The 27,174-nt window shown below is 43.4% G+C and overlaps 1 protein-coding gene across 1 annotated transcript; it reads right to left on the bottom strand.

Moving 5' to 3' along the window:
- Positions 1–1,540: 1,540 nt before the first annotated feature.
- LOC307266239 (B2 bradykinin receptor) lies at positions 1,541–3,647 on the bottom strand (the record flags this gene model as incomplete). The annotated part of the gene is made up of 2 exons (XM_080048213.1): positions 1,541–2,611; positions 3,642–3,647. The coding sequence occupies 2 exons, from the start codon at positions 3,645–3,647 to the stop codon at positions 1,541–1,543; spliced, it is 1,077 nt and encodes a 358-aa protein (XP_079904339.1).
- Between the last annotated feature and the right edge of the window lie 23,527 nt (positions 3,648–27,174).

Below are 27,174 nucleotides of genomic sequence, written 5' to 3'. Positions count from 1 at the left end.
AATACCCACAAAACTCGGTTGACTGTACCGTCGTTACCAAGAAGTCAAAGGCAGTCTAGAGATTCACCAGCAGAGGGTGGAATTAGACCACATCAGAGACGGAGCCAATCCTTTAAAAAATATGTATTCTTTCTCAGAGCCCTCCTTCCCTTCGGCTAAGAGGCTTTTGTCGAATTTTACAGAGCTTGCACACTTTTTACTTATATATATATATTACTTGATTAATTTAGTTACATGGTTAAAATATTAATAACGTTCATTAGAGAACATTGAACAGTCTGGACAATTTCCATCTAATTCTATTTTAGCCACGCCCACTTCTAAATCTGAAATCCAGAAACAAATACTGTTATTTATTTATTGACATTTACAGATATATAGATACATATATAGACAGCAACTTTGCATTACACTCCTATTGACACACACACACACACACACACACACACACACTCATTTCACTGGTCTTCATATGATGTGTAAATATGATATAATTTTACCATGCCTAACTTTTATGTCATTTAATTCAAACATAATGTTTCCAAAATTACACATTGTAAAGAAAGTTTACTTTACTACATGCGATCATGTTCTCACAGTACTATTAATGTACAATATTATATATGTGAGAGAATAACTGTTTTGAAATTATGTGTTGGCTTTTGTACCCATAAGGACCCATGGTGACATCCACGTCACACACACTTTGAATGTCCTAAAATGTTCCTCATACAGGTTTATACTACATTTTTACTCATTAAGTCCCTTAGTGACATATACATACTCAACATCCTGGTGTGGTTGTCATGTGACAGCCATGTGACTGTGACAGGAAGTGACTTCCCAAAGATTGCAGTGTGACAGGTGCACACAATTACAAAATACTTTTCACCTCTCTCACTATCCTCCTCCAGGATGAGACATGGCTTGCATTTGAAAACACATATCCTGAAACAAGCACAGAACAGTCAACTTTATGATGCCTGTGTTTACGTGCATAGGGATGTACATGACGCATCCCTACAGCTGACTGAGTGGCAGAGTCGGGACACCAACCCTCCCTTTTAATGGCCCGCAGCAATATTCTTCTACTTCTTTTAGCAAACAGATACAAGGGGGGGATTTCTAAACATTTTCCATCCGTGTTCCTGGCGGTTGGTTCAGTTAATAGTACAACAACTGCTCATACTTTCTGCTTTGCTACTTGGCTCCAGAGTCGGCTTTCTGCCCCCCCCCCCCCCTTTGTATGACGACCCCGCCCACGTTCAGGAGGTACTATTTGCAGTGGAAAAATTACCCGTGCTGCTACCAAAACCGAGTTGAGCTGAGTCGAGTTGAGTCGAGTAGAGCTACATGTGCGGTTTGACTTTGAACTTCCGGAAATTCTGTCTGTCAAATAGCAGGTAGCATTGTGCATGGGGATACACTCATCGGATGGACGCCAACAGTCAATCACTCCAGGTGAATGCAGACCTCTCATGAAATGATGACAGTAATCTGTTCATTCAAAATGACGTTGTTCAAAGCATGCATGTCTTAATCACAGTTTTTCAACATGTATTAGCTGTGTTCCATTGAGTCTATTCATTGAGGTGAAGCTTACAGACAAATATCTCATGTCTTTTGACCACGGGTTCAAAGTTTTTCCGAACACCTCTCTTGCCCTTCTCCTGAAATGCTTCCCCACAATGACAAACAGGAAGGGGTTAATGGCACTGTTGCTGTAGGCCAGATATGTGGAGAGCTGTATGCCGATGTCCAGGACATGACCCCATAGGCATCCAGGTGTGAGCTGGAAGTAATCCATAGTGTCAAGAAACAGCATCACCTGGTGTGGGGTCCAGCAGACAAGGAAGACAGCCAGCACGGCCAGGACCAAGTGTGTGGCCTTCCTCTCCGCCCTCACCCCGTGCACTACTCTGGCTCCTGGGTTGTTCAGTGCAGCCACAATGTGACACGTGCAGTAAGATACCACCATGACAGGAATGAAAAAGCCCAAGACGTTCCTGGTGATGTTGTGGTATAAAGTCCATGCTGGGTAGGGGTAAACCAATATGCAGCAATCCACGCTGGCTCCCTCTACGAACGATACTGTGCGGAACAGCACAGTGGGCGCGTTTACAAGGAAGCCCAGGATCCAGATCCCTAGGCAGATACGCCTGGCCCAGGCAGCTCTCCTCAGACGGCTGGGGAACATGGGCTTCACCAGAGCCAGGTAGCGGTCCACACTGACCAGCATGAGGAACAACACACTGCAGATGTAGTTCATAGAGATGGTAATGTTGACTAGCTTACAGAGGACTTCTCCAAAGTCCCACTGGTAGCCTCGCCCAATGGTGACGGCCCAGAAGGGAAGGCACAACATCATAACCAGGTCAGCAGCAGCCAGGTTCCCCAGGTACACATCGGCCACAGTGCAGGGCTTCTTCTGCAGACAGAAGACAAAGAGAACCATGCCATTCCCCACCAGGCCCAGGGTGCTGATTAAACCCAGGTAGGCTGGCTGCAGGGCAGACAGCCAGAGCCAGGCTTCTGTGTAGTTATTGCAGGAGTCTAACTCTGGGTCCACAGATGAGACCAACCAATCTGATCCATTCACACCCATTGGAAACTGTGAATGACAGGGATTTAGAACAAATCTGTGTCATCATAAGCAGGAAAGAAAACATACTGTATAATACTTAACAGAAGTCACATTGCCTTTTACTTGAAGAGGAACATAGCACAATATTTAAAAAGATATATATTTTATTTCATGTATATTAACCCTACTGTCATGACAAATTTGGTTACATTTAATTTTGTTGGGAGGGTACACAGTAAATTTTGAAGTGTTAAAATAACACTAAAAGAGTTAAATTTAACACTATTTCCGAGTGTATTTGGTCCCACTCAGAATTGGAGTTAAATTAACTCTTTTCAAAGTGTTAAAATTTTAGAGTTAAATTAACTCAAAATAGAGTTAAAAATACACTGTATAGTGTTATTTAAAGCTTTATAGAGTACTTTCTACACCCGTTTTTAACTACCGAAATTGACACCAACACTAGGAGGCATTCTACTCCAGCTGTTGTTATATTAACTCAGATAGAGTTAATGGAGTTTGACACTGCATATTTAACACTGGGGAATTTACTGTGTAAAATTTGTTTTGGGTAAGTGGTTTCCCCTAACAAAAAGTTTGATTATATTGCTGTTTTTTAAATAATTATCGCTGTTTAAAATTGGTGTCATTAATCAAAACAGAGATTGGGAGTCTATTCATCCACAGAACATGGTCAAAAAATGTTTCCCCCTTTCATTCAAATAGTAGCAAAATAATTTTAAACGACAAAGTCACATGAACACAACCCACGGGTTACTTAGTCTAGACTCTTGCCGTAGTGTGGTCTGTGAACCATGCTACCCTTCTGTGTTAGAACAGTGGTGGCATAGAATGAACACATTTATTTTAGAGTTATATTGGGGGAAACGTTTTCAGTAGTCTAAAGAGTAAAACTTAAATGTTAATATTACTCAAACACATACATTGAGACACTGATCATTAGGAGTGGTCTCGTAAAAAGCTGTATGTCCTGGGTTGCAGAAAACACGTAGTAAAACCTGGAGTATGAAGGGTCTGGATTCGGAAAGCAGCACACCGACATTTTGAAATCTTTTCATACTAAGATCTCTTTAATGGGATGCGATGTTTCTGGATGAATAGTAATTAGGTGAGCAATTCAAATGATCACAAAAAAGTTGTGATTGGTGTATAATCAAGTAATAAACGTTCTTATAGATTAAAACAAAACAGATGAATTTGTCATGTAGTGAACACGTTCTCTTTGTGATGACTAAATTGTGCTCTCCCAGAGGTTGAGCAATACAATTTCCCTTTCAATGGGAAAGCTTTATTAAAAGTGTCTTTACAGGTAATAAATTATGCCAGCTTTTTTTTTGACAGCTTACATTTTTTGGTGGAGACTGTTTAAAGGTTCCAACACGAGAGATGGCTAAATCCCTCGGTACAGTCGCTATTGCAGATATGCCGTTATTAATTAATAGAATATTAACTTGTCTAGAGCAGCAGTAAATAAAAATGTCCTTGGCATAATCCTCCCTATCTTGGCACGAGAAATACACTACATGTACATATACTTTCTTTTTGATCTGCTATGTAGAAATATTTTAAAGCACTTACCTTATTTCAGGGGCCCTCCAGATGTGACTTCTCTTTATTCCCAGCAGATAACGCTCATGGTGATCCAGCCTCCACTGGAGTGAGCACTGGGAGACTGGTACCTTTATAAACATGCAGACGCAGAGTTCACTGTGTCATCGCTCTTCCTACTTCCATCTGTTTCTCCCCCCACACAGCTACTGTGCTGTGTTCTGCCTCACCACTATAGCATTTACTGTCCAGCAGCATCAGAGTTCAACTACTGTTTGTTTTACTGGTTTGCTGCCCCGATGTGTCCAGGTGATTGGGTGTGAAGCAGAGCAGCAGTGAAGTAGATCATGTATTGTTAGCAAAAAGCCTGTGCTGGCATAGAAACAGGTTACAAGAAATATAAAATGACTTAGTTTCCGCTCACCATTTTGTGTCAATCCTACCATGACATCAGAGGCCATTCAGTAGAATGGCAAGATGCTCCTCTGTACAGTGGGGTCCTCATCATGTTATCATTAACCTGTAACAACAACAGGATCCCTATTAGTAATAGATCAGCTATCTACAGCATGTCCACTGGGTTGCTGGAAAGACGAAAAAGTAAATGTAATAGATAACTCAGTATATCGTTTCATAAGCACACATGCTCTCTACTTTGTCTCTGGGATGTCTCCCTAATCATTATTTATCAGCTGTTAAACCATTTAAAAAGCAAGCACACCTTGAGGGCAGAGTCCTAACTTGAAAAAGGTGCCCTGTTTCTGTCAAATCATATCAGATTGTATATTACATAGCCTATTTTGAGGTAAATGAATACATGCTACACACATAGTATGAGTATATATATATATATATATATATATATATACATGGTACAGTAGTGATATGTAGATAACGTCGTAATGTTGCATCCTCATTAAGTATGCTTACAAATTCAGCACTAAAACTTTACAATAAGGGTACATTAATTAACTGTTAGTTAATGCTATTAACAGTTAGTTACTGTGAAATAAGCATTTTCATGCTTGGTTCAGCATTATGCATAGTTTACCAATGCTTGGTTAAGCATTGACTAAGCATAAAGTTTAGTTATTGCTGACTCAATGCTTGTTAAGCAATCACTTAGCATCAACTAAAGGTGAATTAATGTACCCGTATTGTAACGTGTAACCAATTTGGCTAGAAGATGAGTTACTTTACTTTAGTAGAAAAGGTGGCAAAAGAGCTCAGTAAAGCCACTATCTATCTTCAGACTGCAGTGGACACAGGATAACAGCAACAGACCATAGAAGGGCTCAGTTTGACTGAGTTTGGCAGTGTAACAGTCTTAAATAAACTCTCACTTGTAAAATATGCACAAGACTGGCACTTAAAATTGAGAAACAAGAAAAGGAGAGCATCTTCACACAGCAAGGTTTGATGCTGAAGTTCACGTCTATAGTCAGCGTTAAAGATCGTGTCGGTATTTTTTGTTTCAGTTCTTAAAATAAAATGTTAGTTATGGATTATATTTAGGTGTATCTTACATTACTTGTCTTACAACCACATCCATCTCTTTACAAAGCTGAAGTGGAGAATATAATACGCCTACATTTGAATATCTTTGAGATGTTTACAAATATAACAGGATGAATTATTTGCATCAACATTCTCCAAACATCATGGTTGGAAAACAAACCCCAATTCGAAAAGCATGCAATTCTCTTTCATTTACATTAACAATAAAACATGGGCCAGAAATGGAAAAAAAAAAGTCAGCGCTAATTTCAGAAATGGAAAGATCCACTTGCTTGAAAAAAAAAAGAGTGAACATTTCTGGCTAGTCCATGAATGCACAGAGAAAACATAAAGATAGTATGTATTTCATATAGTGAAGGTATTAATATAACTACATATGTGTAATGCTTTTTTTTTTGTATTCAGTAAGAAGCAGGGTTGTGCCACCAAATGTTATCTCATTAAATATAATAAAGTTTAGAAATTAGTGTTCTGTTGACCACAGTCTGTTGTGGGGTTTGAGTTAGGATTCGGGCACATTCTGAAATCTTCCCTCTTTCACCTCACTCCATTAAATCACCACCGATTCAGTATAAAGTCAAGCAAGGAGACTGATTGGATGGCAGAGAGAGCAGGACACAGCAATAAGGAGAGCTACTGAGCGCAGTATGAACTGGTCTGTTGCCAGTTCTGCTCTCTGTCTCATTGTTTCCATCCCCCACTGCAGGTGGGATTTACCAGTAAAACACATATAGTAAATATAGTGTGTACATTACTTCTATTTTAAGTGTTTCTGGCATGATGCAATTTCTATTCCCAAAAATGTATGTACAGTGTCCACATGAGTTCTGACCCCCAGAGTTGCATTTTTCTCTACATGAGTCATCGTTACTTTTTTTTTAGGCACTTCCGGCACTATATGCACTTTCCTGACCTGTACGTGTTCTTTTAGGTGTCTTTTTATGTCTATTTTAGTTTTCGTGTATTTGCTGCTGGATACAGGAATAAAAATATCTATCTATCCATCTATCTATCTATCTATCTATCTATCTATCTATCTATCTATCTATCTATCTATCTCCATCCCTTTCTATCTCTCTCTCTTTCTATCTATATCTATCCATCTCTTTTTCTAATTATCTATCTTTATATGGCTAACTGTTATTTTCTCTGACGCTCTGGATCAATAATCAAGGCAGCTGATTAGTCACTTAATTATTGTACTGCTTTTCAATTATTGTACTGCTTTTATACCATTAGCGTATAAACTACTGCACGGATGAAACTAGACCCCAACTTTAAATAATCTGGGGGGGGGGGGGGGGGGCAGAGAGACATTGGCATTTCCTTTGGATAAATGAAGCTCAAAAGAAGCAAACTAGGCCATTCCCTGCTGCAAACGCCTCAGCATAAACCACTGCACTATACAAGGCTTGTACTTTGTCTTGTGTCACAATATTTATGTAACAAAAAAAAAACACTTAAAGCAGCTCCGAGTAACATTTAAATATCTTTTAAACAGCCTCATGTTTCCTCACATAATCATAAATTACCTTTAACAGCAAACAAGACCATCAGTGCAAAGAAATACGTTTTTATATAGTTTTTATTACTGCGTTTGGTCTGGTCACACACCCAGTCCGATTTTCGGTTCACGTGTGCATACTCTATGGTCACATATCCGTATTGGTCGCAGATTTCAGTGTGGCGCAGCAATGCGATTTGAGAAGCCTATCCCTCCAGGTGAAGGAAGGGGAGCGGGGCCCTTGTTTGAGACAGTTATTTGTCGTCATAATGACTGATAACGGGGCTGAACCATCAAAGAAAAAAAAGAAAATGCAATGAAGAAAAGCTAAAAGGGAGAGTGATAGGCGGGCGGGAGGGCGTTGCCAAGCAACGTATACACAATTTCACGGGAGCGAACCAGTGTTTACTCTTAAATGAATGAGCGGTAGCCTACTAAAACAAAGTTTACTTTGCCTCACCATCATCATCAGATGACCATTATTCATCTGAAATAGTCATTATTTACAACAACATAAACACATTACCTCATCGTGATCCATACTAACTGCCGTCTCTCGTTCATTCGCTTTCTGTGAGGACACGTAATCTTTCAGCTCCGTGAGAGGTGACACTGCATCAACTCATTGCAATCAGGTGTGTGTAGCACTGACTGGCATTAGTTGATGCTGTGTCACTAACCACTCTCACAGAGCCGAAAAGAGTCCGGTGCCCTCACACTTTCAACACACGAACATGCACTATATTGCTTCCTGATCATTTGAATCTCGCACGCCCGGCACGAGCTAGAAAACAGCTTCACGACAGCTGGCGTCGTAAAAATACTACCGCTTTTGTCCAAAGGGGCCGCCAACGTGCCATGTTACTCGTAGTGGCTTTAAGAAAATACATTTTTCTCCTAACAATTTCTTTGTAATCAGAGATAAATATGCTTTAATATTTATTTCATTTTATTTTCCACACTTTACTACCGGGGTCTTCATCAGAACTCTGGCTGTTGTCTCCTGTGATATTCTGACAAGGTTCTACCGTCTCGTCTTAATACCAGGAAAAAACAAACAGGTCTGTCTATGCTCATCACCAGCTCTCACATGAGGAAGGAATGGTGATTAGTATGTCACGGGCAATAGTGATTGAGCACACTATCTCCACAGTCATTTCCTCCCAGCAACAATGTTACACAACTAGTCCCAGAGGAGTCATACAACGCACACTGCATCCTGGAACATCGAGATGAGCAGAGAAACCAGAGCAAATCTATGAGTGAGTGTTGGGCTTTCCTTCACTTTATCTGACCTAAAGGTAACATGTCATAGCATGAGTAAGCCTTTGGACATCCTCAGTTGCAATGATGTAGTAAAATTCCAGCATGTACAGTCAAAACCGAAATGATACCCCTGGCAAAGTTTGACTTAAAGTTACTTTTATGAAACCAGCAAGCTTTTTCTTGATTGGAAATGACACAGGCTTCTCCCAAAAGATAATAAGACGATGTACAAGAGGCATCATTGTGGAAAAAACATTTTATTTCAGCTTTTATTAACATTAACAAAAATTGGCATGTCCAAAATTATTCAGTCAAAAGAAAAGCCTTTATTGGCTTTTAACGCTTCCTTTAATTGCTGGCCAGCTTTTTGCATGTCTCCACTGGTATTTTTGCCCATTCATCTTTGGCAATGAGCTCCAACTCTTTCAGGTTGGAGGGTCTTCTTGCCATCACCCTGATCTTTAGCTCTCTCCACAGATTCTCAACTGGATTCAAGTCAGGACTCTGGCTTGGCCACTTTAAAACGTTAATGTGTTTGTCTGCTAACCATTTCTTCACCATGTTTGCTGTGTGTTTTGGGTCGTTGTCCTGCTGAAATATCCAATGGTGCCCAAGGCCAAGTTTTTCTGCAGACTGCCTGATGTTGTTGTTGAGAATCTTGATCTCAATTTTTTCATGATGCCGTTTACTTTGATTAGGTTCCCTGGTCCATTTGCTGAAAACACCCCCAAAGCATTAGGTTCCCACCACCATGCTTGGCAGTGGGGATGGTGTTTTTAGGGTTGAAGGCTTCTCCTTTTTAATGCCAAATGAAGGATACATCATCGCGTCCAAACAATTACATTTTTGATTCATCTGACCATAAAACAGAAGACCAGAAGTTTTCTTCTTTGTCCAGATGAGCATTTGCGAAGTCCAAGCAGACTTTTGTGTGCCTTATCTGGAGAATTGGCGTCTTCCTTGGTCTGCGTCCGTGGAACCCAGCAGTGTGCAGTGTCCGTTTATTGTCTGACTTGAGACGTTGCCTCCAGCAGAGCCAAGAATAACCAGGATGGCCTTGGTGGTGATCCTGGGATTCTTTTTCACCTCTCTCACTATCCTCCTGGGGCCGGTTTCCCGATAACGTCCTCTCTTAGCGAGCTACGTTATGACTTACCAAAGTTGTTTACCTCTGTAGTCGTGGTTCCCGAACGGTGTCTTAGGAGAAACACTCCTTACATCGTTCGTACACTGCTGAAATCGATTGCTCAGAGTTCGATTTTCCATTTCCTGCTCATGTCATGCGCATCTGCATGACAACACTAGGCTATATTATAAAACGTATTGCAGTCTTTGTGAATAAAAGATAGCTAGAAATCCTTCTAGGCCGAAACATTTATTTAACACTAGAAGCGCCAGCGTTCTCTTTATATGTTGCATAATCAAATCTACCCGTGCATTTCTAGTGTAATATAAAGTCATAAATTAGTTTGTTTTATCATCATCTGTGTTTTGGTCCTCTTGTTTTATGATCTAAGTATCTTTAAGAACAATAGTCACGTTTCGTGGTGGGTCAGTAAGGAAACTGAAAGTAGATATCGCCAATAGTCTATATCAATAAAAACAGACGGCCAAAACAGCGTCCAAATGAGCTAAAATCCTAAATACAATAAACAGTAACATGGCACACTTATTTTAAGGTAAGCTTTAATTGATTATTAATAATTTTTTTTACACGTTTACATGTTTTGAGGCGGAGGATCCGACGCACTCTGCCCGGCTGCTGTCAGACGAGCCGTGTGGAACACAGTGCGCAGGTTCTAGCGCTAACCATGGTCGAACATACTACCATAGCACATAGGCCTACTGATTTAAAAAAAGATATAGAAACAGCGGAGGAGATTAAGATTGTTTCCAGCAATAATCTTCTTCATGAATGTGTGGCAGTTCCATGCGCAACAGGGGTCACTCGTGTCCGTTTTACGCATGGTGCTTTAACGGAAGGAAATGTGGGGGTCGTATCTCTGGCGATGCCACAGCGATCGCAGGGACTTTCACTTGTGTCATTAAACTTATAAATCTGACTGTATTTCATATCAAAGGACATCGCATCCATTCAGTTAAAGCTCCCATATTATACACTTTTCGGTTCTATTATACACCATATTATATGGTCTTAGTGGTCCCTAATACGTTTTTCTTTAATTGTTTGCTGAAAAAAACTTTCAGATAATTAAGTACGGGCACTCAATGTATTGAGGGCCCGTAATTATTACTCTCCACCATACTTATTCTGACTTCTGACTTCTGACTTCTTCTTATTCTGCCTCAAATTTCTAGCTGCTTCTCCTCCCACACCGTTACACGCAGACATGCAAAAATTTCACACAACGTGCGTCCCCACCCCCCGGGGTGTGCTATTATACAGTTTTTCCCATTTCCGCTAGGGGGCGCTGTTATGAAGTCCCGACTGAAGCGCTGTTATGAAGTCCCGACTGAAAGAACTTAGAGAGGCCACGCCCCGCACGCCGTAACTCCGATTGACTTGAAATTTCTCACACAGGTGTGTGTTAGGGTGCTCTACAAAAAAGCCTCTGGGACCATAACATTTCTTCGGGGAATATTAGCATAACCAGGACAATCCCCAGACGTCGCAGACACAGAATGGATCTCAACCAAAGTGCAAGACATTAACATCGTTAACATCTACAAACCACCTCCCAGCAGACTGGTCCCATCATCACTCCCGGATGTCCCAACCCCTGCCGTGTACACTGGCGACTTCAATAGCCATCACACCGACTGGGGGTACAGCAGCTCCAACGCTGACGGCGACTCCCTGACAGAATGGGCCTCAACGGTTGATGCAATACTCCTATATGATCCAAAGGAGCCCCGTACCTTCTGCTCTGCACGCTGGAACAGCTACACCAACCCAGACCTGGCCTTTGCTAAATGGCCCACCAGCCAGTCACTTCCAGTGAGACACATCCTGGACATGTTTCCCCGGTCGCACCATCGACCATCCCTCATCACGATCCCATCTGTGATCCAACCTGTACAAGGAAGGGATGCCAAGAGATGGAACTTCCGGAAAGCAAACTGGGAGCGTTTCACTCAGCACGTGAACAGGGCAGCTGCTGGTCTTCCACCCCCGTGCCCCAACAACCTGAACGAAGCCTATGAGTCCTACTGCAAGATGCTTCTGACTGCTGCTAAGAAAAACATCCCCCGCGGCATCCGCAAAGCCTACGTCCCCTGCTGGGATGACGAATGTGAACATCTACTTCGTGCCCACGCAGAAGCACAGAACAACGTGGACAGGGACAAAGCAGCAGACGAGCTCTTCAGCAGGCTTAACGACAAACGCAGGCAACGTTGGACAGAGACTGTGGAGTCAATCGACTTCACACACTCCAGCCGCCGGGCATGGCAGACCCTGAACAAGCTGACAGGAAGGTCTACAACCCCAGCACAGTGCCCCATCACAGCAAACTCCATCGCATCGCTACTGCTCAGTAATGGCCGGTTCCCCAAAGCCGATAAGGCCTTCACCAGATCAACATCTACAAGAGCCCATGAGTTGCTCAGGGCCCCAGGATGTGACTCCGGTCTATCCATGGACTTCTTGGCGCAAGAAATGGAGCAGGCCATCCAATGCCTGAAGACTGGCAAGGCCCCAGGTGTGGATGGTATCCATGCGGAGTACATAAAACACCAAGGGAAGAATGCGACCGACTGGCTCTGCTTTTTCCTCTCCGCATGCCTTCGCCACTTAAAGCTGCCAAAGATCTGGCGTCGTGCCAAGGTGATAGCCCTGCCCAAGCCTAACAAGCCAAGCAATGTCCCCCAAGGATATAGGCCCATCTCACTGCTCTGCATCCCATTCAAACTCCTGGAACGCCTCATCCTGGCTCGTATCACCCCAGTGGTCGACCCCCAGCTACCTAAAGAACAAGCTGGCTTCCGAAGCGGCAGGTCTACAACAGACCAGGTAACCCTCCTGTGCCAAGACATCGAGGACAGCTTCCAGACAGGGGAGAAGGCTGGCGCCGTCTTCCTCGACCTTACAGCCGCCTACGACACTGTCTGGCTACGCGGGTTACACCTGAAGTTACTGATGACCATCCCAGATAGGCATATGGTGAGCTTTCTAATGGAGATGCTAAGCAACCGCAGCTTCCGGCTACTGACCAACAACGGCCAAAGCAGCAGGGTGAGAAAGCTCAAGAACGGCGTCCCACAGGGTTCAGTGTTGGCACCTATGCTGTTTAACATCTACATCCATGACCTACCCCCAACAACATCTAGGAAGTACGGTTATGCAGATGATCTGGCCATCCTACTCAGCAAACCATCCTGGCAGGCAGTGGAGGAGGGCCTCTCGGAGGACATGAACACTCTGTCCTCGTACCTGAAGAACTGGCGCCTCAAACTCAGCGTGGACAAGACTGTGTCCACAATGTTCCATCTTAACAACAGGGAAGCGTCACGCCAGATCAACGTCATGGCTGACGGCACCCGGCTACAGTCTCAAGCCTCCCCTACGTACCTCGGCGTAAAACTTGACAGAACACTGTCATTCAAGCAACACCTGGACAGTGCCAAGGCAAAGACCACCGCCCGTACTGCACTTATACGTCGACTAGCCGGTACAACATGGGGAGCCACGACGAGGACACTGCGCATCTCCACCGAGGCCCTGGTCTTCACTGCTGCTGAGTACTGTGCCCCAGTCTGGTGCCGCAGTCCGCACGTAAAAAAGCTTGACACTTCCCTCAATGAAGCCCTACGTACGGTCTCCGGATGCCTACGAGCCACCCCAACCCACCAACTACCTGTTCTAGCTGGAATCGCCCCAGCCGAGATCAGACGGGAGGGAGCCATGCTGGCTCTTGCTCAGAAGGCACTGACGAGTGAATCCCACCTCCTCCACAAGACCATCACGGAGAGACCACAGCGCAAGCGCCTCAAATCCCGCCGCCCATTTGACATACATGCCCAGGAACTGCTCAGCTCTACACCAGCTGACACCAGCAGAGCTTCCTGGGTCAAGGCCAGATGGACGGAACAGTGGAGAGCAGCAGTACCATCCAGACTCCACCGCTACATTGAGGATCCCACAGACGTCCCCGGCGAGCACCTACCCCGCAGGCAGTGGACAACCCTCAACCGCCTGAGGACAGGTGTGGGACGCTTCGGAGAGTCAATGCAGCGGTGGGGTCTCGCGGACAGCGCCCACTGTGAATGTGGAGACCCCCTACAGACTGTAGATCACGTCCTGACCAGCTGTCCCAAACATCGGCCACCAAATGGCGACCCTGGCCTAACGAACCTGGATGACGAGACGCTGGAGTGGCTTGCTACAACCGAGCTGAGGATCTAAAGACATACGCAAGAAGAAGAAGCATAACCACAATATTGTTGTGTTTTAACCACAACTTTTTCAAGTTTTACTCTATCGACACCAAATGTCTCACGAAGCCCCGGGGGACTATGACGCACGTCTCCGAAAAATATCAGTAGGATAGCTTGGAAAACATGGCCGCCATTGACTAAAATGTTTACGCAGGGGCGGGGCTTAATTACAAATTGGCCATAACTCGTTGACCGTAGGTCCTATCATCGTGAAACTTGCAGGATACGTGCAGAAGACATGTGCTAGCGTGGCCCTCTAAGCTTGTCGGGGTTAACCCATAGGGGGCGCCACAAATGCGAAAAACGTCATTCAAAAATGCAATGTTTGCCAGGCCACGCCCCTTTCCCCCTGACTCCGATCGACTTATCATTTGTCAGACGTGTACAGCTCGCGTCGCTCTACAGTAAAGTCTCTCGGATCGCAGGGGTCGGCCGTGATTTTTTTCCTTCCCCGATTTACACGGGCGGCCCGTACTTTCAAAATCTCCGCGGGATTTCTAGTTTATTGTACTATGCTGATGTTCAGCTAATCTCACAATGGCCTATTTTTTAAAAAGAGCTGCAGCTCCCCTCGTAAATATACAATCTATATGTATATATACACATATATGTATATACACACATATATATATACAGTATCTCACAAAAGTGAGTACACCCCTCACATTTCTTCACATTTTTCTTTATATCTTTCCATGGGACAACACTGAAGAAATGACACTTTGATACAATGTAAAGTAGTCAGTGTACAGCTTGTATAACAGTGTAAATTTACTGTCCCCTCAAAATAACTCGACACACAGCCATTAATGTCTAAACTGCTGGCAACATAAGTGAGTACACCCCTTAGAAAAAATGTACAAATTGGGCCCAAAGTGTAAATATTTTGTGTGGCCACCATTATTTTCCAGCACTGCCTTAACCCTCTTGGGCATGTAGTTCACTAGAGCTTCACAGGTTGCAACTGGAACCCTCTTCCACCCATTTATGACAGCATCACAGAGCTGGTGGATATTAAAGACCTTGCGCTCCTCCACCTTCTGTTTGAGGATGCCCCAAAGATGCTCAATAGGGTTTAGGTCTGGAGACATGCTTGGCCAGGCCATAACCTTTACCCTCAGCTTTTTTAGCAAGCCACTGGTCGTCTTGGAGGTGTGTTTGGGGTCGTTATCATGTTGCAATACCACCCTGCGGCCCAGTTTACGAAGGTTGAGTGCACGTGGTCAGCGTCGTACACAGAGGTTGGCTTTGGAAAATAGACGTATGAGTGCTGCCAGCATTGCTGAAGGGCTTGAAGGGGTGGGGGGTCAACATGTCAGTGCTCAGACCATACGCCGCACTCTGCATCATTAGAACATCATACTGGTCTGCATGGCTGTCATCCCAGAAAGCCTATTCTAAAGATGATGCAAAAGAAACCCCACAAAAAGTTTGCTGAAGACAAACAGACTACGGACATGGATTACTGCAACCATGTCCTGTGGTCTGATGAGACCAAAATACATTTATTTGGTTCAGATGGTGGAGCGGCAACCAGGTGAGGAGTACAAAGACAAGTGTGTCTTGCCTAGAGTCAAGCATGGTGGTTGGAGTGTCATGGTCTGGGGCTGCATGAGTGCTGCCAGCACTGGGGATCTACAGTTCATTGAATTCTAACATGTACTGTGACATACTGAAGCAGAGCATGATCCCCTCCCTTCATAAACTGGGCCGCAGGGCAGTACTGCAACATGATAACGACCCCAAACACCCCTCCGAACGACCACTGGCTTGCTAAAGAAACTGAGGGTAAAGGTTATGGACTGGCCAAGCATGTCTCCAGTCTTAAACCCTATTGAGCATCTTTGGGGCATCCTCAAACAGAAGGTGGAGGAGCGCAAGGACTCTAATATCCACCAGCTCCTTGATGTCGTCATGAATGGGTAGAAGAGGGTTCCAGTTGCAACCTGTGAAGCTCTAGTGAACTACATGCCCAAGAGGGTTAAGGCAGTGCTAGAAAATAATGTTGGCAAAACTAAATATTGACACTTTGGGCCCAATTTGGAAATTTTTTCTTAGGGGTGTACTCACTTTTGTTGCCAACAGTTTAGACATTAATGGCTGTGTGTCGAGTTATTTTGAGGGGACAGTAAATTTACACTGTTATACAAGCTGTACACTGACTACTTGACATTGTATCAAAGTGTCATTTATTCAGTGTTGTCGCATGGAAAGATATAATGAAATATTTGAAGAAATGTTAGGGGTGTACTCACTTTTGTGAGATACTGTATATATATATATATATATACACACACATATATATATATATATATATACACACACACACACACACACACACACACACACACATATATATATATATATACATATACATATATATATTGTATATAGTTGTATCGTTTTTAACAGTTATTAAATACAGTCATCGCTGTGTCCGTTTGATATGAAATACAGTCAGATTTATTAGTTAAATGACACAAGTGAGAGCTGAAACATCCCTACGGTAGAGCTAAGAAGGCTCTGAGGGCGCTCCGGACCAACCTTACCAACGTATGACATACAAAAGAGATTCGTAGCAAAGAACGTTTCGGGAAACAGGCGAAATGTTAAGTAGGAACTCTACGTAGGGGTTACGAATGACGTAGTGTTAAGAAGGCTCTAAGAAGGCTTCGGGAAACCGGCCCCTGGCCAGTACAGGTGTAACTTTTGGCTTCCAACCACGTCCTCTGAGATTTTCCACAGAACGGAACGTCTTGTTTTTTTAAATAATACTTTGCACTGTAGCAACTGGAACTTGGAAACATTTAGATATGGCCTTAAGCCGGGAACACACCGCACTGGCCGCCTGCGGCGGTTGGCCGCGTGACCGCAAGAGGCTCGCCGCTTGATCATATTGGGCCATATATTCCTGAAGCCGACGCCGAGATCAGACCCGTCACACTTACGGTGCAACATGGTCCAGCTGTGCCAAAAAATACAGATGGTACACTGTGTACAGCGGCAGTCTTGTCACAAATATCATTAAAACAGCCTGAACACGCACCCCGATCGCAAATACACACACATTAACAGCAATTCAGCAACATACTAAACACATTAACAAACAGCAGTGTGTGCTCAGCAGCACAAATAAAGGCAGACATCAGCCTACCTGAAAGTGAAAGTGTGCCGGCTGACAACACCGGTGCTTCGCTGTACTATATTGGAATTCCACACGGACACTGCCGTCAACTTTGGGTTCATATTATCCTCAGGAACAGCACACAGCTGGGTGAGTTTCACTATGCTAACCGGCGCTGCCTTGGCTAAAGTACAACCAACAGCTAGATGCAAAATACACATATTTGCAGAATGTATTGGAAGCCCTATGTCCTCACTCCACACGCCCACCTCGTCTTGCAGACCGCAATCTCAACGCTGATTGGCTGTGGAGGCGCGGCGCCGTAGAAAAAGATGAAAATGTTCATCTTTTTCTGCGGGGCCGTGTTCGCCGCACAAGCCTTCGATACACGCTCCTCGATGACACAATTTCAACGCGCCGCAAATGGCCGCGCTGCCGATTCACGCACCTCTCATGAGGCGCGGCCACGCGCCGGCCGCTGGACGCCGATTATGGGGTGGACGCGCGGCCACGCGCTAGTCCATTGACTTTGTATGTAATCTCGCCGCGCGGCCAGTGCGGTGTGTTCGCAGGTTTATAGCCCTTTCCTGCCTTGTGAGCAGCCACAATGCACAGCCGCAGGTCCTCAGAGAGCTCCTTTGTCTTAGCCATGACTGTCCACAAACCAACTGCAGCAGAGAGCTGCTGTTTTTCACCTGTTGAGTTGATTAAAACAGCTGTTCCTAATGAATCATGGTTATTAGGATGCTTTAGAACAGCTTGGACTATTTGGAATGGTATACAACTTTGGATTTTCCCATAGACTGTGACAGTTTGCAAAGGGTATGAATAATGTTGGATATGCCTTTTGGTTCAAATGTAAATAAAGGCTAAAAAAAAGTCCACAATGATACCTCTTGTACATCATCTTATTATCTTTTGGGAGAAGCCTGTGTCATTTCCAATAAAAAAAAAGCTTGCTGGTTTCTTAAAAGTAACTTTAAGGCAAAATTTGCCAGAGGTATGAATAATTTCGGTTTTGACTGTACAAAAAAAGGTATGTTCCTAAATGAATGACCATCACTCATTTGCTTACCATGTTTCACACAAGAGAAACCAAGGAGTTCTGCTTATTGAATCATTCATTTATTCCAATGGAAGTAGCCTATAGAATACAAAGAAAGAAGGTATTCTGATAATGTTTTCCCTGACAACAGATCACAATCTGATTTACAGCAGCCCCATGTCTGCTAATAGCTCCTGTGATAATGACCGGAGGAATGTTTCTCTCTACTCCCCAGACAGTGACAGTAACTGAGTCTCATCAGACTATCTGGTGGGGCCAGACCTCCCATCTGCTTCAACAGGAGCTGAGCGGGCAGGTAGCATGATGCACAACAGAGACAGAGACTCTGAGCTGAGAGGACACCAATCCAGAGAACAAATGTGTAAGAATTAGTTTGATTAAATATAGCTGTGAAAGGCCTCTTATAAGACCAATAAATATAAATATCCTTTAGTTAGTTGGTTGTTTGGTTCACCAATTTGATCATTTTAGCCTTTGATTCACCCTGAAGTGCAGCTTCAATTCATTGTAAACATATTGCTCACTGTTTGCATAAATAAATCATTCACTTTTGCACTCACTTTTGCTTGTTGGTTTACATACTGGAGCAGGAGTTATAGGCACTTATTTTATGTTACATCCCACTAGACTGGGGTGTTACACCTTCACTTCTATGGTGCACAGTTTAAATGATGTTGTGTAGGCTACTGGCCCATGATGGATTGCCTTGTTGAGCGTAGTTCTGGGGCTTTATCCACTGAAATAACTACCCCCTCCTTGTCTCTTTTTGGCCCAGCCAAGTCACACTCCTGCAAGCTGTTTACTCTGACACATTCTTCCAGACCATATAAGGACTTCCTGCTGTCATCTCGTCATAGAAGGAACGGCCCCCTTTATTCAAAGCTGCAAAGGGGAACAGAACAGCCAACGCATCACAGTTTGTATAACCACACATTCACTCTTTCTGGAAACCACTCATCCCTCCTGTCCACATTCTTTAACAGGAGTCAGATTTCCATGACTTAATCTTCTTGGTATTCTTATTCTGGCGATGTCAGTACATCCAGCATAGAAATAGTTACTATAGTGGCCTCTTTGGTGGTAAGCTGTTAGTTGAGTAAATTGATGACGATTTTCATTTATTTAGTCTTTTAATGATCTAAATATCAGCAGCCGTCGAGGTAAAAAAAAGTATTCATATCAACCTCCTGTTTTTGCGATGAACTGCAGCAAAAATAAACTACACATTGATGTCATTTAGGTTCATTTCAATCAAAACCTTCAATTATATTTTCAGTAGATTGGAATCCTGATTGATTTGAATCTAGTGGATTATTTTGAGGTGAGAAGTCTGAGACTTGGAAGAAAATAGCACATTTTAGAACTTTCCATAGGGCAGCTCAAATCAAGACATTTTTTTTTGTAGATGTTTGAAGTGTGTATTGGAGGTTAAAAACATTTCTAGATGTACCTGTATACATAATCTATTATGGACATGCTAGTCTCGCAAAGCCAGACCAAACTACAGCAAGTAGTATGGTCTGGAAGCACTCCGTTTAGAGCCGTCTATTCGGGGGGGGGGGGGCGAAACCCGGCTGGCCTGTTTTTATTTCTTTAAACCAATCACAATCATCTAGGGCGGGGCTAACCCCGGGAAGCAGCAGCGGTGTCCATGCAAAATAGTGCCGGGAGGGAACTTATTTTGATGGAACGTCTTCACGTCCAGAGGCTGTCAGAGAAATGGCTAAATCTAACCCGCAAATGCCACAAAAAAATGGTGGTGTTGTGTTGCTTTCAAACCAGCATGTCAAGACACCATACACTTTAGCCCCCGAGGAGCTCACGGGATAACTTAACCGGAAATAACTAGCCACATAGTCACGCAGTGTTATCTCTGGGTAACATTATCATCGGCGGCCCGTTGTCCTGTAAATCACCAAAGAAAGGGAACGGCGGATCTTAATCTAGCTGACAGCCCGCGGTCGTCCTCTGCATGTCACTCCCCTCTCTGCCCCTTTTCAACTCTGTCTCTACACTATCAATAAAGCATAAAAAATATCAAAAAAATATAAAATAAAAAGTAACATTATCTTCCAACTGCAAGCCTAAAAGATGGGAGAGGGATGAAACATGATCATTGATGAATGTTAAAACAATTAAATTACATTAGAATATATTCTAGGGAAAAGTCACTTTATCAAAATATCAAAACTCCCCACCAGACAAAAGACTTGAGAAATAGTTACATCATGTATTGTATTCCGTACTTCAGGCGGCTCCGAAGTCTGCTGAGTCAGGAAAAGGGTCAGCAGGTACTTGTACGCAAACCCAGGGTGATGATAAGTATCTGCAAGCATGTGTTATCGTCTGAGGACCTGATAGCAGCAGAGTGGGCAGTTTTTGCAGGAGGAACAGCTTGTAGTCACAGAATTTGTTTCTTCTTCCTGTGATGCAGACCCATCTTCCAATGTTCTGGTCTCATACTCATCCACATGTGATGCCTTAAGCATGTCCCACTGTCCTGCAAAAGTGTGTAGTTCTGAATGAAGGCTGTTCGCTGTAGCCCTAGAGTTCAATTTGAGCATACATTTGCTGAGGTTTTCAAGTGCATTACTGGGAAGTGTTGTCCTGATCCGAACAAAGTTCCTGGGGTCCAGCCATGCCAAATCAGCAAGGAGAGTGCCATGGGTGAGAATGCGTCTGTGGATGGCCTCATAGCTGTGTCCAGAATGGTATTGTGCACATTCACCTTGTTGTGTTGCATCTCTCCGCATTGCTAAGTGCCTCATCAAAGACATGGCTCTCCAGCCATGTCTTTTTTCTTTACTCATTTCTGAGGCAGTGCAGACTCCACTTTTTAAGTTTTCCATTTGTCCATTTAACAAATGTGTCTGCAGGTGCCTTCACAGTTCTGAAATCCGTTGTAATGCTTTTGAGGCTTACTTGTGTGACAGTGACCATACGATAGGCAGAAAGGATGTCCATACCTTTTTTCTGCAGGTACTTGGAAAGTGAGGTTTTTTCAAAGACTGAGGAATAATTGTGCATTTAATATGGTTTCATATTAGAGGAGATCCTCTTTAAAGCCTTGGGCTCTTGCATGTACAAACTCTTTGCACTATACCTTGTCCTAACTACGAGATCTTGTCATTCAATTTCTTCACCTTCAAAGTGCAAATTAACACCATAAATCAACGGACCAAGTAGGTGTAATGGATGATATTTTCTTTTGCTTGCTATTCAATGGCTTCCAGTGTGAGCACTGGATCAATGTAGATGACGTTATCAGGTTTTCCAAAATGTCCAAACACTTTTTGAAGAGCATCTTGCTTGGCCCACAACCGTGTCTCACCAATTGGAGAGAGGCGCCTGTGGCTTTTATCCTGAGTTAGATTCTCCCATAGATTAAACCTCTGATAAGAGTCCTTGATGAACACGGCTATTTCATTTAGGAGATGGAACATGGTATTACTGTGCTTGATTGGCCAGACAACTCTCCTGACCTGAAACTCATAGATAATCTATGGAGTATTGTCAAGAAGCAGATGATACACACCAGACCCAACAATACAGACAAGCTGAAGGCCACTATCAAAGCAATATGGGCTTCCATAACACCTCAGCAGTGCCACAGGCTGATAGCATCCATGCAACGCCGCATTGAGGCAGGAATTCATGCGAAAGGGGCCAAAACCTAGTACTGAGCACATATGCATGATTATACTTTCTAGAGGGCCGACATTTCTGTATTGAAAATATTTTTTTATTGATTTAATGTAATATTCTAATTTTATGAGATTTTGAATTTGGGGTTTTCATAAGCTGCAAACCATAATGATCAAAATTATAACAAATAAAGGCTTGAAATATCTCACTTTGCATGCAATGAGTCTATATAATATATTAGTTTCCCCTTTTAAGTTGAATTACTGAAATAAATGAACTTTTGCATGATATTCAAATTTTTCGAGTTTCACCTGTATATGGAACCACACAAAGACACACACATATGCACACACAATCATTTCACAACAAACAGACAGACACAACCCTTACGTATCCATATGGATCCTAACCTTTCATGTGTTGCTCATATTTTGTATGTATAGGGCTGCAACTCTAAAAAATGTCAAATGATAAAAATTCATGTTTTTTTCTTGTTTTGTTTTAGGGAGCATTTTGACGTATCAGTAAAAGCTAGAGTAAAAGGATAATTCAGCTAAATGGGGGTAAAAAGTGTAATTTTTTTGTCTTAACTTTGCGATGCATGGCTAATATCATCACATTTACATATCTCTGTCAACATGGCTATCGTTTGAAAAGGAAAGGTTATTACAGGTTTGATTGCTTTCAAATTGAGCCATTTTTTACATACAAGTTTGGGTGTGTGAAGTTTGGCTGTCTGTACACACACACACAAACCATAATTTCTCAATATCTACATATAAACCACACACTGGTATCCCTACCAACACACTAACAACATTTAGGTTGAAATATTTTTCGACATTGACCTTTGGGGGACAACAATTTAGCAGGACTGACAAGCAGGAAAATAGCATTCATTCAACCCCATGCAAAATATACCTAAAGGGCACCACCTGGTAGTTGGGGTCAAAATCACACATTTTGATGCCTTGTGTAAAGGATGAAAGCACAAAATAATAAAAAAATATATTTTACGCTGGTTTGTCAGCAGGATCAAATTTGGAAAAATAGGCCGTTTTGAATGGAAGTCAATGGGGGCCGAAAATGGTCTTAGGGTCTTCTATGTAACAAAAAAATGTCCTGCCTTTATTATAGGTGCTATGAAGTTGCTGAGTAGAAATTCAGAAATGATCTGCCTAAAAATTAACCCTGGCCAAAATGTATTAGGCTAACATAAGCACAGCCAAAGTTATTCAAAAAACAACAAAAAAAAAGGCCGAAAATGGTCCCAGGGGTGCATGAGGGTTAAACACATTTTCGCTTCCGGGACACACCAGGAAATGGTGAAAATACAGCCAAAGCTGCTGGTATGAAGTAAATCTGACTTGTCAACAGAGTATTTATCTACCAGTTAACCAGTTAAAGCAGCAACATTCAGCTCAGCATTCCCCTCGGGAGACAGGCACGGTGCTGTCGGAGAAAACCAAAAGTAAGCAGGGACTTATTTTCTCCCAGTGACGAAAAATGTATATTTGCAGTTTGCATAACGCGTTTGAAATTCATATTAACTTTTGTGAACACTTCAAGAACGGATCATCAGTGCAGTCACGATAAAGACAAACACAATGGTCAATTATCATAGGCTTTGGTGGCTTGATTGATTCACCACGTCAACTCATGCACTGAGTAACATGAAAGAAAACACATACAACACAACGGCCAAAGACGGTTTGATAGCAGCACATGGATCTAGTAAAGATGAAACATCAGGTAACAGACTGACTGATTTTTGTGTTATTCTATTGTAAAATCACCAGAATGCGGGAAACAATGTATTTTAATCTAAAAAATTATCTGGGGGAGACCCCCATACCCTCGAATTTCATTTGGGAATAAAATCCAAATTTCTATGTTTCTAAAGGCATGCTAGTAATGCTGGGCTTACACTAGAGGACTTTTAAAAGACTTTGAAAAGACTGAAGACTGAAACCCTCTTACATCTGAAGATAATAAGTGCCTCACCAGGCGGACACAGGTTGCGACTAATGCCACTCCTCCTGTGTCGTGCTTGGTGCATGCGAGAGTGTGACAGTGTTTATGTCATTTCGCTTGAGCCAACCCCCTAAGACTAGCGATAATATCAAACCTGTTTGATAATGTTGGAACGTCAAGACGGAAAGAAGCCTGAAATCGGGTCAGAAGACCACCATACACAACGACTGAGATTTTGTGCGCGCGCCACAACTCCAGCACGACTTCCGTGATTTCAGTCCGACATTGGAAGATTGTCTGCGACTGTCAAATTGCGTGAAAAGTCGTGTAGTGTAAGCCCAGCATTAGGTGTAAAATGTTTTTGCCTTTGCTGCACCTAATGCAGAAACAACAGAATTATAAACTAACCACTGTGTAAGCCATATGTTTAAAAATGTGTAAATGCTATGATGCATATTCAAGAAGAGGCTAGGAGGGAATCATCACAGTATACCCACTACAAAAAACTAGACTATACCACTGCATGAACGGTCTCGCATCGGAATGGATGTGAGACAGTTCATGTTCGTGGTTGCAAAGGAGAGACAACTGGATGTCAAACAACATCCAAAATGAAATCCTTGAACTTTTCGCTCACAAGATCCAGCGAGAAATTGCAGCCAAGGCAACGTCAAGCCCCTTCTTTGGCATAACAGCTGACGGTTCTGCTGACGTTACGGGGAAAGAGCAGTTTTCCGGCAATATCCAATTTTCCGACGAGACCCTGCAAGTCCAAAATTACGTCCTTGGCTTCTACAAAGCTCCTGACACAACAACCAACATGCTGTATTTGTGCATTAAAGATGTCCTTGTGTGCCTCAATATCCCGATGGAGAGGTTGAAAGGCTATTGTTTTGATGGAGCCAGCAACATGTCGGGAAGGTTCAAGGGGGTGCAGGCCAGGCTGTAGGAAGTGTGTCCCGACTCGGTGTATGTCCACTGCGCCAAACACTCTTTCCATTTAGTGCTGCAAGAGGTTGCAAAGGAAGTGCGCATGGTTGCTGATGCACTTAACTCTGTCGTGAGGTTACAGTGTTAATCAATGAATCTGCTAAGAGAAAGGCCTTGTATACCTATTAGGATGTGGGGATGTGATAAACCTGCTTGCCCTGTGCCCAACTCGATGGTGCATAAGGGTTGTGGGCTGTCACATCTCCTTGCAGGATACAGCAAAATGCTGGAGACATTCAGGAACTTGGAGAGCTACACAACCGTGAAGGGGGAGACGCGTGCTAAAGTGGCAGGGCTCCTCAGTATTGACACCAAAACGTGCACGGTGTTTGGGTTGCTTGTATGTCTTACTGTCTTCCCACCAGTGGCACGGACTATGCAAGGCACCAAAGTTACAGCCCTGGGATCAGTGGAATCCGCCAACTTGCTCTGCCAGCGACTGAACACTCTGCGTCAGGATGCCACATTCAATGACCTAGTCGCCAAGACGAAAGTGTACAGGGAACGCTTTAATCTAAAGCCGCCACATCCACCGCGAATCACCAAGACCCCGGCCCGCTTTTGTCAATCTGAAGTGGAGGAAGAGCAGGAGTGCAGCAGGTAAAACATGGGTCAAAGGGGACAGGATAGTCTCTCTTAAAAAGTGTGCCTTCTTTAAACGCATATCATAAAACATCTTGTGCTTGTCTGGCTCCTTGTCACAGAAATGTGTGGAAAAGGGAGCTGTTTGAGGCCTTAGACCTGGTTCGCTCAGAGGTGGAGCGGCGTTTTGACCAGAGCAGGCTGTCATCAAGGCGGCGCAGGGGAAAGAGGTGGATGTTAGGGGCTCTCCGGAACTAACCCTCTTTGAACCAGAGCGGTTAAGCCTGGGGTTGGCAATGCTTGGGGATCTGTGTAGGGGGCAGGAAGTCACTACCATCCAAGACGTGGCGTCAATCCTCAAGTGACCTGCAGCCAAAAACCAGAGGCATGCTCTGTCGGAGGTGGAAAGGCTGTTAAAAGAAGGCTCTTCTGGCTGATCATGTGTCTCCTTTACACACATATCTGGAAAACCAGAAGTCGTATTGAAGCAGACGGTAATAACAAGTGAAGTTGAAGTGAACTGTTTTTAAAAATATTCTAAGAGAGCTCAGGTGGAGGAGGGCAGTCGACCAGGGGCCGGTTGCACCAACTGGTCTTAACTAAGCCTGGTCATAACTGCTAAGTAGGGCTTAGCTAAGACCAGGCTTAAGAATGGACCTAACGCCGGTTGCACCAACGGGACTTACGCCTGGTCTTAACTACGCCCGGTCTTAACCATGCGCGGCCATGTGAATGTTCCATGGAATGCGCACATCACCGCGTTGCTAGGATACCTCGTGCCGAAAACGCTATTATTTTAGCCTACTTGACAGACATCCGAAAATGATGGAGGATAACCGAAAAAGAAAAGGGAACTTCACCGATCTTGAGATACGAAAAGTAATAGAATTATACAGCGACCACAAAGAGACGCTCACTGCCAAGCAGTCAAATGTGGCAACTAACAAAAAAAAACAGAAGACATGGCGATTAATAATGGAGAGTGTTAACGGCTCCTCGGACTCCGGCTGTCACCGGACAGAGGCCGATATAAAAAAAAAGTGGAAAGACCTCCTGTCCCGAGCCAAGAAGGACATCTCCTCCACAAAACACCACCCTACCGGCGGTGGTCCTCCCCCGAAAACTTCACCTTATAGTGACATTATTGTCACTATTTTTGGGGAGGATTCACCAGCTTTCATCGGTTTGGACGGGGTGGACAGCGGCAGTCCTCAACTGTTGGATGAAGGTGTGTAGCATAGCACATATTTATTGAGGATGATGTGTTAGTTGGATAAGCAGATTGATAAACTAGGGCTAGACTTATTGGCCAGAATTTAAAAGATTCACATGTTGTTTCAGACTTGGCAAGTGTCACAAGTTCCCCGTCACCCCCACCACCACCACCAGCAGCAGCACCATTGGCACCAGCAGCGGCAAAACGTCCGATGTCCTCCCCAGCCCCGGCAGCGAAGCGGAGGAGACAGGAAGATTTGCAGCAAGAGCTCATGGAAAAAGAAATAATCCGCGTTGAAAAAGAAACAATTAAATTAGAGACGGAGACAAAAAAATTAGAATTGGAACAAACTAAATTAAGGCTGCAAATACAGTTGCTCCAGCAGCAAATTCGGCCCCAAACAGTTACGTTTGAAGACGAACTAACATATACAAACATTTAAAATAAAATAATTAATTCTTTCATTCATTCATTGTAAATGTCGCAGTATCCTAAGGTAGTGATGTCTCATAAACTGGGTGGTTTGTGCACTCCAAAAACGCAGTAACCTATTTTTCAAACATTGGTTGATTAATTTAAGAAGAGTTTTCAAACTTGAATGTTAAAGGTTCCAAAATAACAAATATATTCCTAACTTAACGAAAGTACTAAAGCAATAGCAATACAAACGCATACAATGTGGTATAAATTGTTTTTCCACAGCACCTTCACCTGATTGACATTGTACATTTTGCGAGCT

This window comes from Ammodytes marinus (assembly GCF_949987685.1).
Source record: "Ammodytes marinus genome assembly, chromosome: 19".
Lineage (NCBI taxonomy): Eukaryota > Metazoa > Chordata > Actinopteri > Uranoscopiformes > Ammodytidae > Ammodytes > Ammodytes marinus.
This window is presented reverse-complemented; position numbering and strand designations above follow the sequence as displayed.